This window comes from Nicrophorus vespilloides, unplaced genomic scaffold (assembly GCF_001412225.1).
Source record: "Nicrophorus vespilloides isolate i.1.1-1 unplaced genomic scaffold, Nicve_v1.0, whole genome shotgun sequence".
NCBI classification, from domain to species: Eukaryota; Metazoa; Arthropoda; class Insecta; order Coleoptera; family Silphidae; genus Nicrophorus; species Nicrophorus vespilloides.
The window spans coordinates 1-13,946 of NW_017099670.1; the positions used below are offsets into that span (position 1 = coordinate 1).

Genomic DNA, 13,946 nt, shown 5'->3' on the forward strand with positions numbered 1-13,946 from the left:
TAATTTTTGTTTGTTGCAATTTAAGAATTTTATTTTGTTTGTCCATTACTAGTTGTTACTATTTTTATGTAACTTTTTTTTATAAATATGTAAATGCAAATTAATTCAATAAATAATGTTTATTTAAAATTTACATTGATTGTTTTGATTGTAATATTTTGGGGTAATAGTTAAAAAAAGTTCCCCGACCGCTGACTATAAATTTTATAAACTAAGTAGCAAATCACTTCGTATTAACTACAGGTTGTATCAATTAGGGGTAAAACAAGGGATGGAGGCGCCGGGCATCGATCCCGGTACCTCTCGCATGCTAAGCGAGCGCTCTACCATCTGAGCTACGCCCCCTTTGTTGTTGGTATTTGTGGATAAATTCACTCCAATTTACCTTTCTTGGTACGACCACACCTTGTGTTGAATAACAATGAGATTGTACTTAAAAAAAACTGGGCGGTCCGCCGAAATGACTTAAGTACAAACAACACAGGGGGCGTAGCTCAGATGGTAGAGCGCTCGCTTAGCATGCGAGAGGTACCGGGATCGATGCCCGGCGCCTCCAGGAAATCCGTTTTGTATTGGGCCCTTCCCGGCGACGAGATTAAATTGGGGGAAATTAAATGCTTTTGTGCAAGCTTGCAACTCGAGGGGGAAGTAAATAGAAAGAGAGAGAGAGAGAGGGTGCAGGTAAAACAAACAAACAAAACCGTGGGGGGAAAGTACACACAGTGTGTTCATTATGCGCGCGGGCGTTTAGCCTGCTCCTCATCCCCCCTATTCACTACAACATTGCCGTTTAAGAAGCCGAAGAGGAAGAAGTGCTGAGTGAGTGTATGTGTATACGTATAGCATCAAACAGGAGGGGGGAAATATAGAGATAGGGGGGTTGTTGGTGGAAAGAGAGAGAAACCGTGCGCGGCATGATTAATTAAGTTAAATCTTGTAACTGTCAGCAAACAATGCAATTTTCACACTCGGGATAGTTCCTGAAAGAGAGAACAAAGTCCCCGCCGAAACAATATCCACCCACCCTTACTTTGCGGTGTCTAGTTAAGCACTTGTAAACTATTCACGCTATTATTCGTTCACTCTGAAAATCCACCCACTCGCGAACGCACACACAGCCAGCCGTGCATCATTATTAATCCCACCCCAAATGCAAATCTAATGTTCAATGCATGGCGACGGATAACAGGCGACATTCACAATGCAACAACTGCTGAAAGAGACGTGTTTCATGCACACAAGAACGGTTTCCATTCCATTTTATCACTATTTTGTATCTAAGATTCTAATGTTCAGTTGCACCAATATTCAAATTTCAATTTCTAGTAAAATTTACTTAAAACTGGTATTGCATAATAATTTTATATATAAGAATATATATTTATATGAAAAATGCAAGACTTACCGGATCTTTGTTGATCACGTACATGCAGCTATCATCGTGCAGCACGATGACGTTGCTGTTGTTGGGATCGAACGCGATATTCCTGATGCTCAAATGCTTGTTCAGAGTTTTATCGCACTTTCCTTCCAAATCCTTGATAACCTTCGTCGTCTTCTTCAATTCCAAACTGTATTCCAAAATCTGCAATCAACGGACGTTAGCTAAACAAACATCGAATATCAAGTGTTTAAGAACCTTTTGATCCGAATATGCTATGACTATGTTGGATGTAGCCGGTTGGATTCGGATGGCGGTCGGAGCGCATTTATACTTGGGCAACTTGCAATGTAATCGCCAACTTTTATCCGTCTGCACCCAAACAGCGATGTTGCTCCGCGTATCCGCGGCCAGCAAATATTTCCCGCAGCACTCCATTATCGTAATCGCATCTTTGAAGACTGCAAAAACGAAAAATTAAAACTAGAATCAGTTGAAAATTGATGAACTAATTTAATTACATGAATCGGTTTCGATGGTTTGGACCAGCATCGGTTCGCGCTTCAAATTCAGCACCTGCACAGTTCCCTCCTCGTTGGACAGAATCAACTGATTGCTGTCCGTTGTAAAGACTGCATTCAAACTGACCCCGCACTCTTGCGGTAAATTATCGCAGGGGATTAATTCGACATTTTCCTCCTCTTCATCCTGCGGTGTAAATTAAATATTTTTATTATTGAATTAATGAATTGTTAATAAGACTTACGCATACGAATTTGAATAATCTCAGTGCGGACGTCGTGCTGAAAACTATCCATTTGGCGTTCGGCGAAATCGCAGCTGTTATGATACCCTCGTTCCTGTTCTTGCCCAAATCATTATTCACCTGCCTTTGCAGCACTAATAACCTCTTGTTCTCCTTGCTCAATTTAAACGTGTTCTTGCTTTCGTTGCTCTCGTATCTTTCGTCTCCATTCCCCAAGCTCCAAACCTCCAAATAATCAGGGTACTTGAGTAATATGTACTTCGTTTTAGATGCAACGACGACGTTGGGTCTCTGATAAATAGGTGGGTACTTGACAACCGTCATAGGCGGATGACAGGAACGACCCACGTATCCATCAACACCTCCAGAATACAAGAAGTTACCGTCACCCATACAAAGAGCCCTCACATCGTGATCATGCACGACCCTCTTCGAGCACTTCACCCACTTCTGCATACCATCCTTAACGTTAACATTAACGAAAGAGAATATCCACGAATCAATCCCCGAGCAATAAACGGTTTTCTCATCCTCGCTCAAACAAAGGCTCAGCACGTCCGCCTGATGCGATGTGTAATTGGAAATGGCCACCCCCAAATTACCGTCCCAAAAGGAAATCTTCCCTCTGGAATCTCCAGTTATAATAGTGAAATCGGACGTCACCGCCAGACACCAAACGATAGTCTCCTGCTTCCTTTTCGTACGACCCGTGGTCATCCGATGTATAGCGTTTCCTGTCTTCACATTCCAAATCCTGATCGCATCCAATCCACCAGTCACAAGGAAATTCCCAGTTGCATCGTACTTCAAACAAAGTATCCTTCCCTCCTGCTTATCCAAGAACTTTTCAAACGCCACACCATCATCGTTAATAGTGAAAATATTGATGTACCCTTGCTCAGTGCCAACAGCTATATTCGTTTGACTTTTGTTCACATCCAAGCAGAAAGCCGTCTGTCCAGTGACACTCGTGAAATTCTTAACTGCTAACTTCTTCAAGTCATACTCAATCAGCAAGGCATGCAGACCCACACTGAACAAACGATCACCAGACCATGCCAATCCCTCGATACTGTAATTCCTGGAGTTACTAGCAATAGTCTTTTCAATGAACGGGGTATTCTTTAAATTCCAAATCTCTATGGAAGCGTCCGATCTGCAAATAACTGTTAATAACAAACATACATACATTTATAGTTAGGTTATGTTTACCTTGAGACGGCCAATTTCTTCGAACACTTGTTGTATGCCATGCAGTAAATTGCCATAGGTTTAGGCTTGTAAAACCTGACGCTGTGCAGCTTGCACTCGGACATCTCGTCGTTTATTATCACTTAATCACTAAATGTTTATACTAGATCAGTATATTCAAACGCACGCTCGAGCCGAAACTTCAAAATAATTCAAACACGTGTGAAAACTGTAGTGAAGTTAGTTGCAGTAGTTCAAATGAATCTCAAGATTATTTTAAATCTTTTACTAATCCTACAATTAAAGTAGTCAATAGGAAATAGAGGGTCGCAGAAATAAAGAGGACTTTAATTATATAAAAGATGAGGAAAAATAGAAAAAAAATGTAAACAATTTTAGTTCACTTCACTTGAAGTTGTTGTCACCTAACCTAACAAAATGAATATTTTACCAAAGAAAAGGCAAGTATAGATTATTTATTATTTATATGGAATTGGATTAATTAAATGTTTTTTGTAGGTGGCATGTGCGAACTAAAGACAACATCGCTAGGGTCCGAAGGGACGAGGCTAAAGCAGCAGAGGAAGAAAAAGAAAAACAAGATCGGATAAAGTTAGCTGTAAGTTTACAAAAAGTCTTGTTTCTTCTATAGTTTTAATGTTACTTTCTTTCTAATAGGAACGTGAAGCAAGGACACAACTTCTCAGGGCTAAAGCTAGAGCTAATCTACCAGCTGCAAGTTTCATCCCCTTAGACCTAAATGACACAACTATCCCCGCAGCTCCTACTACCCAAACCGATGGTGCTGAAACAGCAGCAGCACCAAGTGGACATGTCAATTTCTTCCAAGATTTGGAGGAAGGGACAGCCGAGTATAAAGCTGTTAACAAGGAGCATGAGAAGGAAAAGAAGGAAGAGCAGGAGAAATACGAGAAGCAGATCGGCTACTTGACATATTTGGGGCAGGACACAAATGAGGCTTTAGGTAAAACGAGCTGGTACAATGAGCTACCAAACCGCAAGTCAATTGACGCAAATGAAGCAGAAGTTAATTTGAAACATAAACAACTCTATGATCCCTTGGAGAAAATGAAGAAGTTATTGAGTTTACCAATCAGTAAACCAGTTGAACCTAAAGATGGTTTAGATCCTGGCTTTCTGAAATCTTTAATGCAGCAAAGACCACCACCAGTGGTTAGCAGGAAGAGAGAAAGGAGTGAATCTGATGAGGAGGAGAAAGTGAAGAAACGCAAGAAGCATAAGAAGAAGCACAAGAAGGAAAAATCGAAGAAGAAAAGCAAAAAAAGGAAACGCGAGAGATCGAGTTCCCGCGAGTACACTTCCGAAGATGAGATTGAGAAGAAGAGGAAATTAGAAGAGTTGCGATCGCAACGTTTGAAGCGAGAGGCGGAGGAGCGAAGAAAATCTGAGAGTTTATTGGCGAAATTACGAGGTGATAAAGTTCCGGTTGAGGTAGAGACGATTCCGAAATCAGCAGTTAAACAAAAGTATAATTCGCAATTTTGTCCTGAAATTGCCAAACAGAATCATTCGACTGGAAAATAAGCTAATATCGTTAAAATGTATTATTATTAATTTAATATAATTTGTTATTAAATGTACCAGTATAATTTGCAATTAAATTATGTAGGCAACCAAATTATCTTCCATTAAATGTCATTAAGTGTTTGTAAGCGTTTGTTTGTTATTACTTAGATTTATTTAGCTGCAAAAAGTCGATTAGAGAGTTACACAACCGATGAAGAAGTGATTGGTAAGCGAATTGGATGTTTATTTTATAAGTTGTATTTGGAATTGCGGCAGTTAAAGCCTAAAGTAATCGTCTTTGTAGGTTATGGACGTTACAATACCAGAGGATATTTCTTATCTAAATTTTCTAAATGAAAAGAACACGAGTTATCTGCTTCAAAATAATGGGTTGGAAATACAGGAGGTTGACTCGTTGACTGATGAGCCTATGCTCACTGAGTTCGAGGATGGAAATTCAGCATGGACCATAAACGGAGTTCCTGTTTATTTGAACACGTTAGCAGAGGCAGAAGGTAAATTAAAGTAAATAATCTCTTGATGATGTTGATGGATCGTTCAATATGATTTTAGATCAAGAAACAGATGAAAACGTTCTGACTAAAACTGTGGAAAATCCAGAGGAAACAACTGAATATCCTTTGGATATATCCAAAGGCTTCTTGACTTCTTCCGGATTATTCTTATCCAGTGATGTGCTGCTGCAGCTGAACCTGCAGAACGATCAGATTAAAACCGATGTTGTGACTCAGACCAATGTGGCAAAGAGTGAGGAGGAGGTGAACTCTGATGCGCTGAAATCGAGCGTCGATGATCTGATCGAGGTAGTCTCGATGCACAGATGCAAGCATTGCTCGGCGTACTTCGAAAGTTACGATGATATCGTGGAGCACGTGAAGAGCGTCTGCTTGGAGAAGGTGCAGAAGATCATACCGCCGAAAGTGCAGAGGATGAGTTCCATACTCAAAACAGCCGACAACAAGAACGCTGTGGTCAAGGATATTTATCTGTGCGGGATGTGCGAGGGCGTTGGATATGAAAGTATTGATAATTTAAAGAAACACATGTTAACTGTTAGTAGTGAAATATCGTGTTTAAATGAATTATTACATGATTTGTTGAATTTTCAGAAACACAATTTGACTTATAAGGGTGAACTTGAGGCCAAGACTAATGCAGAGGAGAAGCCAAAGAGTACCAATGGTTTGTTTCAAAGTATCGTGAATAAGCAGCAGTTGGAAGGGAAGAGAGTTAAGTAAGTGTATTCTAATACTGTTTTTGCTTGTAATTGTGTAATGATTCGTCTTAGGTGTCTTATAAAAGGTTGTGATTCGCGTTTTTCGAAACTCGAGTTGATGATGCGCCATCACTCGTGTCACGTCGACGAAAACAAGAAGAAGTTCAAGTGTCCGGAATGCGACCAAATTTTCTTCGCTTGGAGGATGTGCAGGGCTCATCTGTGGAAGTGCCATAAAGTCGATATAGGACTTTACACGTGCGCCGTCTGCAACGTCTTCAAATCACAATCTCCCCGTAAGAAATTCACCACTAAAACAATCTAATTATGTAATGAAATTTATTAATTTAGATAGTTTATTGGTGCATATGGCCAGTCACGACACGGAGAAACCATTCCTTTGCTCGACTTGCGGCCACGGTTTCAAGCAATTGGCGCAGCTCAGAAATCACAAAGTTGCGGTGCACAAGGAATCCATTGAGGTTGTTTTAATAATTTCTAAGTTAATTAATTAATTTAAACTAAAATAAGTAAAATTTTCAGAACGCTAATTGGATAGCCAAAGTCAGTTGCACGACTTGCGGTCGCATTTTCTCAACTTCTAAGAATCTCAAGAAGCACGTTCAGGCCGTTCACAACAAGTACAAGCCTTTCATATGCAACATCTGTGGTCATTCTTGCGCAAGAAAAGCAATGCTTGAGGTACTTTCGTTTAAATTAATTGCAAACACACACACAATTTGTTTACGATTCGATTGTTGCAGTTGCATCTCAGGCAGCACACTGGGGAAAAGCCTTACAAATGTCAGATCTGCGATTACAAAACTGGGGATCACAATTCGCTGAGGAGACACGTCGGCCGGCATTACGGGGTGCTGAAATATTCGTGTCCGCATTGTAGTTATCAATGCATGCAGTCGACTGCGTACAAGATGCACATCAAAAGGAAACATCCGGGCAAAGGTGGAGTCTTCGCATGTCTGGTTTGTTCTTACGAAACTGTCAACGAGCAGATGTACAATGATCACGTCAGAGGACACGAGCTTGCTAACGTTCCCATCAGTAGTGAGTATCATGTAGAGATCTAAGATTTCAACTAATTTTGTACTTTTAGAACTGCAAACGACAAGTGGAGCAAGTGATGCACCAATTGAAACTACTGTGGCTGAATTGAAAGTGGTAAATTTCAATTGATCAAATGATAATCGGTTTGTAATGATTTGATGTACTTTTAGGTGCCGAGTGTTGAGGATGAGGAGACGCAACCGGGATTGTTCAGTTCGGATAATTTGGAGGAGTTGGCCGTGGATACCGGTGGTATAACGATTCCAGCCGGCTCAGAAATGCAGGTTTGATCACATCTCTTAGATGTTGTTAATTAGACTGTTTCCGTTCGAATGCGATTTTTTTTATACACGTATAATGATTTAAACAAAACAAAAATAAGTTTACTTGATCATTTTCCTTTTCCGGGCGTCCCGACGATGGGTTTCGGTCTCGTCTTGAACAAGATCTTCTGTCTGATGATGGCGTTCACGTGATACTCGGCTCCCGTCTCATCCGATTTCACCCTCCTGAGCATCGCCAAAGGCTTTTCCATCTTCGACTCCTTTCCGTACATCAAATGATTACCAATTATCAGCATCGGAATTCCGTTGTTGCCGAAGAACAAATTCCCAAGGAATCTCCCGTCCATCGCGCAATCCGCTTGAATGTCGCCTTGCAGCTCGACGATGGCGTAATCCTCCAAAGAGTTTGGCCTGAAATTAAGAAACACACAATCTAATAGGGTTTTCAATTCGGGATATCAATCGAACAGCGATTTAAACAAACAGGTTTATTTTGATTAAATTATCAACAAGTTTTTTAATATCGGAACTTCTTGAATAGCGGATGTTTGTTGCCGGAAGACTTCTTGTATTCGTAGTAGACGCCATCGTCGGCGCCGGACATGGAACCCATGTGTCCGACCCTGCGACCTCCCGGACCTCTAGGGCCACCCTCGCCCGGAATCCTCTCATCCTCGCAATCGACTTCACTAGCAGCCAAAACCTGAAAACATAAATAATCCTTAATATCTCTTTCAACAAATTGCCTTAAATTAATATACCTGTTGCAAGAGTTGTCCCTGCTCGTCGCGCGTCTTATAGAACATCTCAGGCTCATCCTCCATACCGGCCAGCTTCGTGATCACTTTGTAACTGTATCCCTGGTTCACCAAGAACCGTTGCCTCTTCCTCGAGTAGTTCATCTCCATGGTGTCTTGCGAGACCAGAGTGTAGAAGAACGCGTTGTACTCTTCGGCTATCGCCCCCTTTTTGGCTCTCAAAATACGACCCAACCTCTGCGCTTCCTGCCTTCGGGAACCACCGTGCGAAGAGATCTGGATGAGCACGTTCGCTTCCGGCAAATCGAACGAAGTGTCTGCAACTTTACTCACGAAAATCGTGTTCACTTTCGGGTTGAATTTGAAATTCTGCAGAATCTGAATCCTTTCGCCTTGCGATGTAGGACCGTAAATGTACGGTTTGTTCATTTTGATCGCGTAATGCTTCAGCGCGAATACGTTGTCGGAGAAGACGATGGTCTTGTCGCCTCTCCTCTCATGGTATTTAATCAAGTACTGCGTCGCTCTGAACTTGTGCGGATTCATCACATAGAGAAGCAACCTTTTGCTGGTTTTGCAGACCAAATACTCCCTGTAGAATTCCGGTGTCATCGGGCACCAGACCTCGGCGCACTGCACTCGAGCGATGAACCCTCTCTTCTGCAGCTCCAACCAATTCGCTTCGTACAGTTTAGGACCAATCAAGAAATTCAAATCGGCGATCTTGTCGTCCTCACGCAACAGCGTCGCCGTTAAACCCAGTTTGCAATGGGATTGGACTATGGTTAAAACTCTCCTGAACATCTTCGCAGGGATCGTGTGTACCTCATCCAGAACCATGATTCCCCATTCCTGCTCCTGCAGCCACTTCATGGTCTGTTCAGCCTCCCAAGAACGTCTCTGCGTGTGCGTGATCATAGAGTATGTTGTGACCAAAATACCGCAACCCATCGGTTTATCTTTAGCTTCGGAGGTGAATCTGCAGATCATGCTGTCGTCGGCGGTGGACCACATTTTGAACTGCTGCTTCCATTGCTCCACGGAAACACCGGAATTGCACAGCACCAACGCTCTTTTTCGAACAGTGCAGCAAGCTGTGACTCCCACCAGCGATTTACCCGCTCCGCAAGGCAAGACGATAACTCCAGATCTAGCTCTCCCATTACCAAACATCTTCCTAAGACTCTTCTCCTGGTAAGGTCTCAATACGGCCGACGGTTTCAAATCGATATTGATATCCGGATTAACACTGTCATTCCTGAAATCGTACTCTGCCAATAACGGATGCTCCAATTCGATGCATCTCTTTTGGATTACTTCAATTTTCTCCTGATTCACCTCGAACGAGACGGTTTTCAAGGCAACGGCATCCTCATCCTCCTCTTCGTTATCCATTTTCTCGTAAAAATTTGTGATATCATCGGGAACTGTCGTTTGCTCGGCTGGCGCTTCTGTAGACGCCCCCGGTTTAGCCCCGAACGCTGGAACTCCAGCTTTATCTTGGACTTGAGTTATCAAATCTTCCACTTCAGTCTCGGCATTCCTCCTCAATCTGCACTCCTGTATAACCGGATCCTTCAACAGTTTCTGCAATATATCAGGATGTGGACTCTCCACAAAATACTTGTTGTGCTTCAAGACTAATTTCACTTTACCGTAGGATAAAGTACATAACTCTATGAATTGGACTATACCATCAGGCACACTGGTTTTACTCAATCTCTTCAAATACTCCACTATGTCATGCGTCTGCAAACCTACACTGACAGCGGCATACAAGGAGTATGCTGTTAGTTTGTATTCGTGTATGAACTCTGGTCGACACACTGGTTCCGATATGGCGATGAGGAAATCGTGGGCATGTTTATATACAGGACTGAAGGATTCTAAGAATATATGCCCATTGGGGGCAACCCATAAAGGTCTCGAGTGATTATCAGGCTTCAACAGCATCTGAGACCTGTAGTCCTTTGCTCCAAATTCGTCCTCCTGCACTCCTTGATCATTGTTCTCTGCATTTCTTGCTGCAGCTCCGGGCACACTAGATCCTCCCTCAGGTGAATCATTCGTATCATCCTCTTCATAATTCCACACTTCTTCCTCCTCTTTCCTACGTTTCTTAGACGATTTACCTTCTTTGGAAGAGCTGTATCTTTTCGGTGGTCCCATTCTTACTGATATGAAAACCACTACGCACTGAACGCGACTTACATTTGTGTTGTTTTCGTTTAGAGGTTAACACATCGGTTTTGACAATAGCAAAAGCAAACTTTTCGTCCTAACATTGGCAGCAATTGAAAACCGCGAAATTAAGAAAAAAAGGTTATAAATCTAATTTTTGCGAAAACTAACTTTCACGCTTTGCATAAACTTTAATTAAACTTAGAATATAGTAATAACTTACATTTTAATAATCGCAGGCATCTTTTGCTTCGTATATGGCTCGAAAAACGATTTTTATTGAAGAAACAGCAACTGGATATACTCTTACAACTTTCGAGTTACCAACTTTGAAGAACTTATTAGAAAAATAATATCCTTGTTTTCCTTTAAACTATACGAGTAAATGTATGATTTAAGATAGTTTGATTAATTTAAAGGTAGCTTTAGACTTGTTTTTTTAAGTTTGTTAAGTAATATTTACGTTTCGCGTTTTCTGGAACTATTTGTCACATTGACGTTTAGGTTATGGTTCTTGTGCAATTTCCCTTGGATGCTTTGGATTTGAATTAAAAGATGTTATGAGATAATGTCGCCGAGGGTCAGTCACTTGGATAATGAGCAGTGCAGGCAGTGTACGAGTTTCGCGGATTACATGAAGCAGAGTAAAAAGAAGTACCAGCAGGAAAGTAATCCCAACGAAGAGATGTGTGTAAGTTTATCCGGATCATAACTAAGTTTATGTAATGAGTTAATTAATTCCCTTGGATTTTAGATGCCCGAAGAGGCGCCAGTGAGGCGACCCGATTGCCCACTGGATAAAGACGAATTGGGGAACAAGTCGTGGGGTTTGCTGCACACGATGGCTGCGAAATTCCCAAAAACTCCTACGTGCGAGCAGAAGGATGACATGAGGACGTTTTTTAACATCTTTTCTAAGTTTTATCCGTGCGAGCATTGCGCCGCTGACCTGCGGAAAGAGTGAGTATCATTTGAAAAGATCATTTTGAACGATATTAATTGAAATTTGTTGCAGTTTGAGCGAGTGTCCGCCGAACGTTGAAAACCAGGAGAATTTAAGTAAATGGTTGTGCGAACTGCACAATAAAGTTAATGTTAAGATAGGTAAACCGAAGTTTGATTGTTCAAAGGTCAACGAGCGGTGGAGGGACGGTTGGCTGGACGGGTCTTGTGACTTTTAGTGAAAACATATAAGTAATAGATGTATAGTATTGTATACCCTATAAACAAAAGTTGTAACCATTTCCAGGGTATATCATTTTATTTGTATAATATATAAGGAATTTGTTACTATTTATGTATTGTATATATATTATATATGCGGGAAAGCTCAGGAATATCGTTCGTTTTTGTGGTTCCTAACGTTGCCCGTGTTGAGCGGAGTGAAGACTTCGTAATCAACGACGGTAAAGTTGTAGTCTCCCATAAGAACTGCAGGAGAAGCGCCTTCGCCGTCGTAAGTGTGCGGCATGTTGGAGTAACTGTCCACGTTGTTGTTGCAATTGCTTGAGATGAGAAGATCGGCTCCTGCTCCAAAGATCGGACCAGAACTAAAAGCAATTAATTCAAATTAGTTTCTGAGTACAAATTGAGATTTTGCTACTACTAACTCGGGATGATAACAGATGGCGAACGGTTTCTTCTTGATGTGGAATTGGGTGGGTGGCACGTCTTGGTGATTGTACAGGGTGAAGAGGAAGGCTTTCTCTGAAGCCACGTAATGACTTTTACCCGGAGGTTTTCCCCATGGGGCGTCGCTGAATCCGCCGCAGATTTCGCCCCTTGCGCCCTGAAAATCAATCAAAACTTGTAATGGAATTTACTACAAAAAGAAACTATGATGCAATTCATACTAGTAGGATAACGTAGGTCGGGGAGATTCCATCGCAGTGCCTGTGGAAAGCCGTCGCGGAGAATCCGTGCGTGCTAGCCCTGTAAACCAACCGCCAAGCCTGTTTAGTATTACAAAACCAAGCGTTGAGCAATCTCTGGAAGTGGCTCTTGTCCTGTCCCAAGATCAAAGAGCCGGGAAACAGATGCGGAGATACGCGAGGCTTCAGTCTTTGGTCTTCGGCACCCTCCGAAAACTTGCTCGGCAGCGCCGCGTGTCGATACCGCTCCAAACTGAGCTCCATTGGAACCGCCCCCGTAGGCTCCACCTCTTCAGCGAACACTTGGCTGTCTGAACCAATCAACGATTAACAATTAATTCGAAACCAATTGTCACCACCCACCTATGAGAAGTAATCTGACGTGATTGATGACCGTAGCCAGATGCTGGCAGACGCGCGCCCTTTCCTCTTCAGTCCAATGCGCTGTTGGTTGCGTAACCCCCGCCTGGTATTTGGCCCAATTCAGGACCGCCCTCCAAACGTCCTCCTCTTCCAAGCAAAGCTACAAAGCAAACAATTACAATTCCAAGTATTTCTCAAAAATAACAAAACACTCACATAATCAGAGGAAATGAGCTTAATCACAGCCTCCTTTTTCAACGCCAAGAACGAATTAGTTTTCACGCATTCGGCCGCATTCTCACCAATGTAACTCACGCATCTTTCCACAAAACTCATCGAGGCTTTTCCTCCTTAAAAAAAAAATAACAAACAAACAATCAATCAAAAACACAAGTACAATATAATACAAGAACACTACTTCCTTTATTACATCATTGAATCTAAAACTTTCAATTCAGTTTTCATAAATATTTTCATGGAATAAGTAGACGTAAATAAAACTCGATATTAAAAAAAAAAGTTTACTGAATTTATTCTTAGAAATTAAACTTATGTCCTTATATAAATTACAAAAATGGTATTTAACTGATTATGGATTTGGCACAGCCGAAGGGTTAACATTTTGAATGAGTGTGATGTTATCTCCCTTGAGCATGATCCTGCCGAGCTGCCTGCGGGTCTTGGTCTTGACATAGTACTCCTCTGCATCATCGAGCACCAGGTTCATGTACTCATCGAAACCGACAATGTGACCCTCAATTCTCAGATTGATGTTCTCGTACAGCCACACTTGCACCCTGGACCTGTTCTGCAGGTATCTGAAGATCAGGTTGATGGGTTGCACCATCACCTTCTGCACTTTCTGCGGCTTGAACGCCATCGTCGATCGTAATTTATCAATACGAAATCAAAACGTTAAACTTAGATGAATTTCCACTAAGGAAAAACACACTGCATCAAATCAAAAACTGTTTGAGGTTAAAGCCGGACGCTTGCTTTCGATTTCAGAGCGTTTTTATGCGGCAAGCTTACCAACCTCTTAAAGCGTGTTATGTTCAATGCAGCCACAACAAGAATTTCAAAATTTTGAATTTTTCATTATTAATAATTTCTTCATATTTAACGCAAATTAACACGTAAAAATCAATTAATTACAAAAAGTGACTAATTTCAAGTTCATAATAAGAAATTTACCACTTCCATCATCAAGAAAATACCATTTTTTTCATTCTTAAAACTTCAACTTTATTGTTTCCAAAAGCTTCTCATGAATTATATAATAATATTTCTTTATTAATATA

At 41.4% G+C, this 13,946-nt stretch overlaps 8 protein-coding genes and 2 non-coding genes across 10 annotated transcripts; 4 read left to right on the plus strand and 6 right to left on the minus strand.

The window, feature by feature from the left end:
* Positions 1–272: 272 nt before the first annotated feature.
* On the minus strand, positions 273–345 carry Trnaa-agc. Its single transcript has one exon. It is a non-coding gene; the product is annotated as a tRNA-Ala (tRNA).
* Positions 346–483: 138 nt separating this feature from the next.
* Trnaa-agc lies at positions 484–556 on the plus strand. Its single transcript has one exon. It is a non-coding gene; the product is annotated as a tRNA-Ala (tRNA).
* Positions 557–1,405: 849 nt separating this feature from the next.
* Positions 1,406–3,569, minus strand: LOC108565106 (U3 small nucleolar RNA-associated protein 4 homolog; the record flags this gene model as incomplete). The annotated part of the gene is made up of 5 exons (XM_017924398.1): positions 3,360–3,569; positions 2,148–3,303; positions 1,903–2,089; positions 1,640–1,842; positions 1,406–1,585 (listed from the first exon to the last, which is right to left on the minus strand). Coding segments are annotated over exons 1-5 (1,830 nt in total), but the record flags the coding sequence as incomplete, so codon positions are not given.
* Positions 3,570–3,674: 105 nt separating this feature from the next.
* On the plus strand, positions 3,675–4,953 carry LOC108565109 (leukocyte receptor cluster member 1 homolog). Its single transcript, XM_017924402.1, has 3 exons — positions 3,675–3,799; positions 3,858–3,957; positions 4,017–4,953. Exons 1-3 carry the CDS (start codon positions 3,777–3,779, stop codon positions 4,902–4,904), a joined length of 1,011 nt encoding a protein of 336 aa, XP_017779891.1. The 5' UTR covers positions 3,675–3,776; the 3' UTR covers positions 4,905–4,953.
* Positions 4,954–5,017: 64 nt separating this feature from the next.
* On the plus strand, positions 5,018–10,994 carry LOC108565108 (zinc finger protein 337-like). Its single transcript, XM_017924400.1, has 11 exons — positions 5,018–5,112; positions 5,191–5,401; positions 5,460–5,959; positions 6,017–6,141; positions 6,196–6,419; positions 6,475–6,605; positions 6,667–6,825; positions 6,888–7,188; positions 7,238–7,302; positions 7,359–7,472; positions 10,916–10,994. The coding sequence occupies exons 2-11, from the start codon at positions 5,194–5,196 to the stop codon at positions 10,961–10,963; spliced, it is 1,875 nt and encodes a 624-aa protein (XP_017779889.1). The 5' UTR covers positions 5,018–5,112; positions 5,191–5,193; the 3' UTR covers positions 10,964–10,994.
* Positions 7,516–10,829, minus strand: LOC108565112 (chromosome transmission fidelity protein 8 homolog). Its single transcript, XM_017924405.1, has 2 exons — positions 10,635–10,829; positions 7,516–7,883 (listed from the first exon to the last, which is right to left on the minus strand). The coding sequence occupies exons 1-2, from the start codon at positions 10,652–10,654 to the stop codon at positions 7,580–7,582; spliced, it is 324 nt and encodes a 107-aa protein (XP_017779894.1). The 5' UTR covers positions 10,655–10,829; the 3' UTR covers positions 7,516–7,579.
* LOC108565107 (DNA excision repair protein haywire) lies at positions 7,946–10,519 on the minus strand. The gene is made up of 2 exons (XM_017924399.1): positions 8,234–10,519; positions 7,946–8,175 (listed from the first exon to the last, which is right to left on the minus strand). The coding sequence occupies exons 1-2, from the start codon at positions 10,397–10,399 to the stop codon at positions 7,990–7,992; spliced, it is 2,352 nt and encodes a 783-aa protein (XP_017779888.1). The 5' UTR covers positions 10,400–10,519; the 3' UTR covers positions 7,946–7,989.
* Positions 10,837–11,685, plus strand: LOC108565111 (FAD-linked sulfhydryl oxidase ALR). Its single transcript, XM_017924404.1, has 3 exons — positions 10,837–11,102; positions 11,166–11,371; positions 11,427–11,685. Exons 1-3 carry the CDS (start codon positions 10,980–10,982, stop codon positions 11,590–11,592), a joined length of 495 nt encoding a protein of 164 aa, XP_017779893.1. The 5' UTR covers positions 10,837–10,979; the 3' UTR covers positions 11,593–11,685.
* LOC108565110 lies at positions 11,664–13,129 on the minus strand. The gene is made up of 5 exons (XM_017924403.1): positions 12,862–13,129; positions 12,646–12,805; positions 12,265–12,593; positions 12,022–12,200; positions 11,664–11,961 (listed from the first exon to the last, which is right to left on the minus strand). Exons 1-5 carry the CDS (start codon positions 12,979–12,981, stop codon positions 11,742–11,744), a joined length of 1,008 nt encoding a protein of 335 aa, XP_017779892.1. The 5' UTR covers positions 12,982–13,129; the 3' UTR covers positions 11,664–11,741.
* Positions 13,130–13,152: 23 nt separating this feature from the next.
* Positions 13,153–13,674, minus strand: LOC108565113 (probable small nuclear ribonucleoprotein E). The gene has a single exon (XM_017924406.1). The coding sequence runs from the start codon at positions 13,523–13,525 to the stop codon at positions 13,235–13,237; it is 291 nt and encodes a 96-aa protein (XP_017779895.1). The 5' UTR covers positions 13,526–13,674; the 3' UTR covers positions 13,153–13,234.
* Between the last annotated feature and the right edge of the window lie 272 nt (positions 13,675–13,946).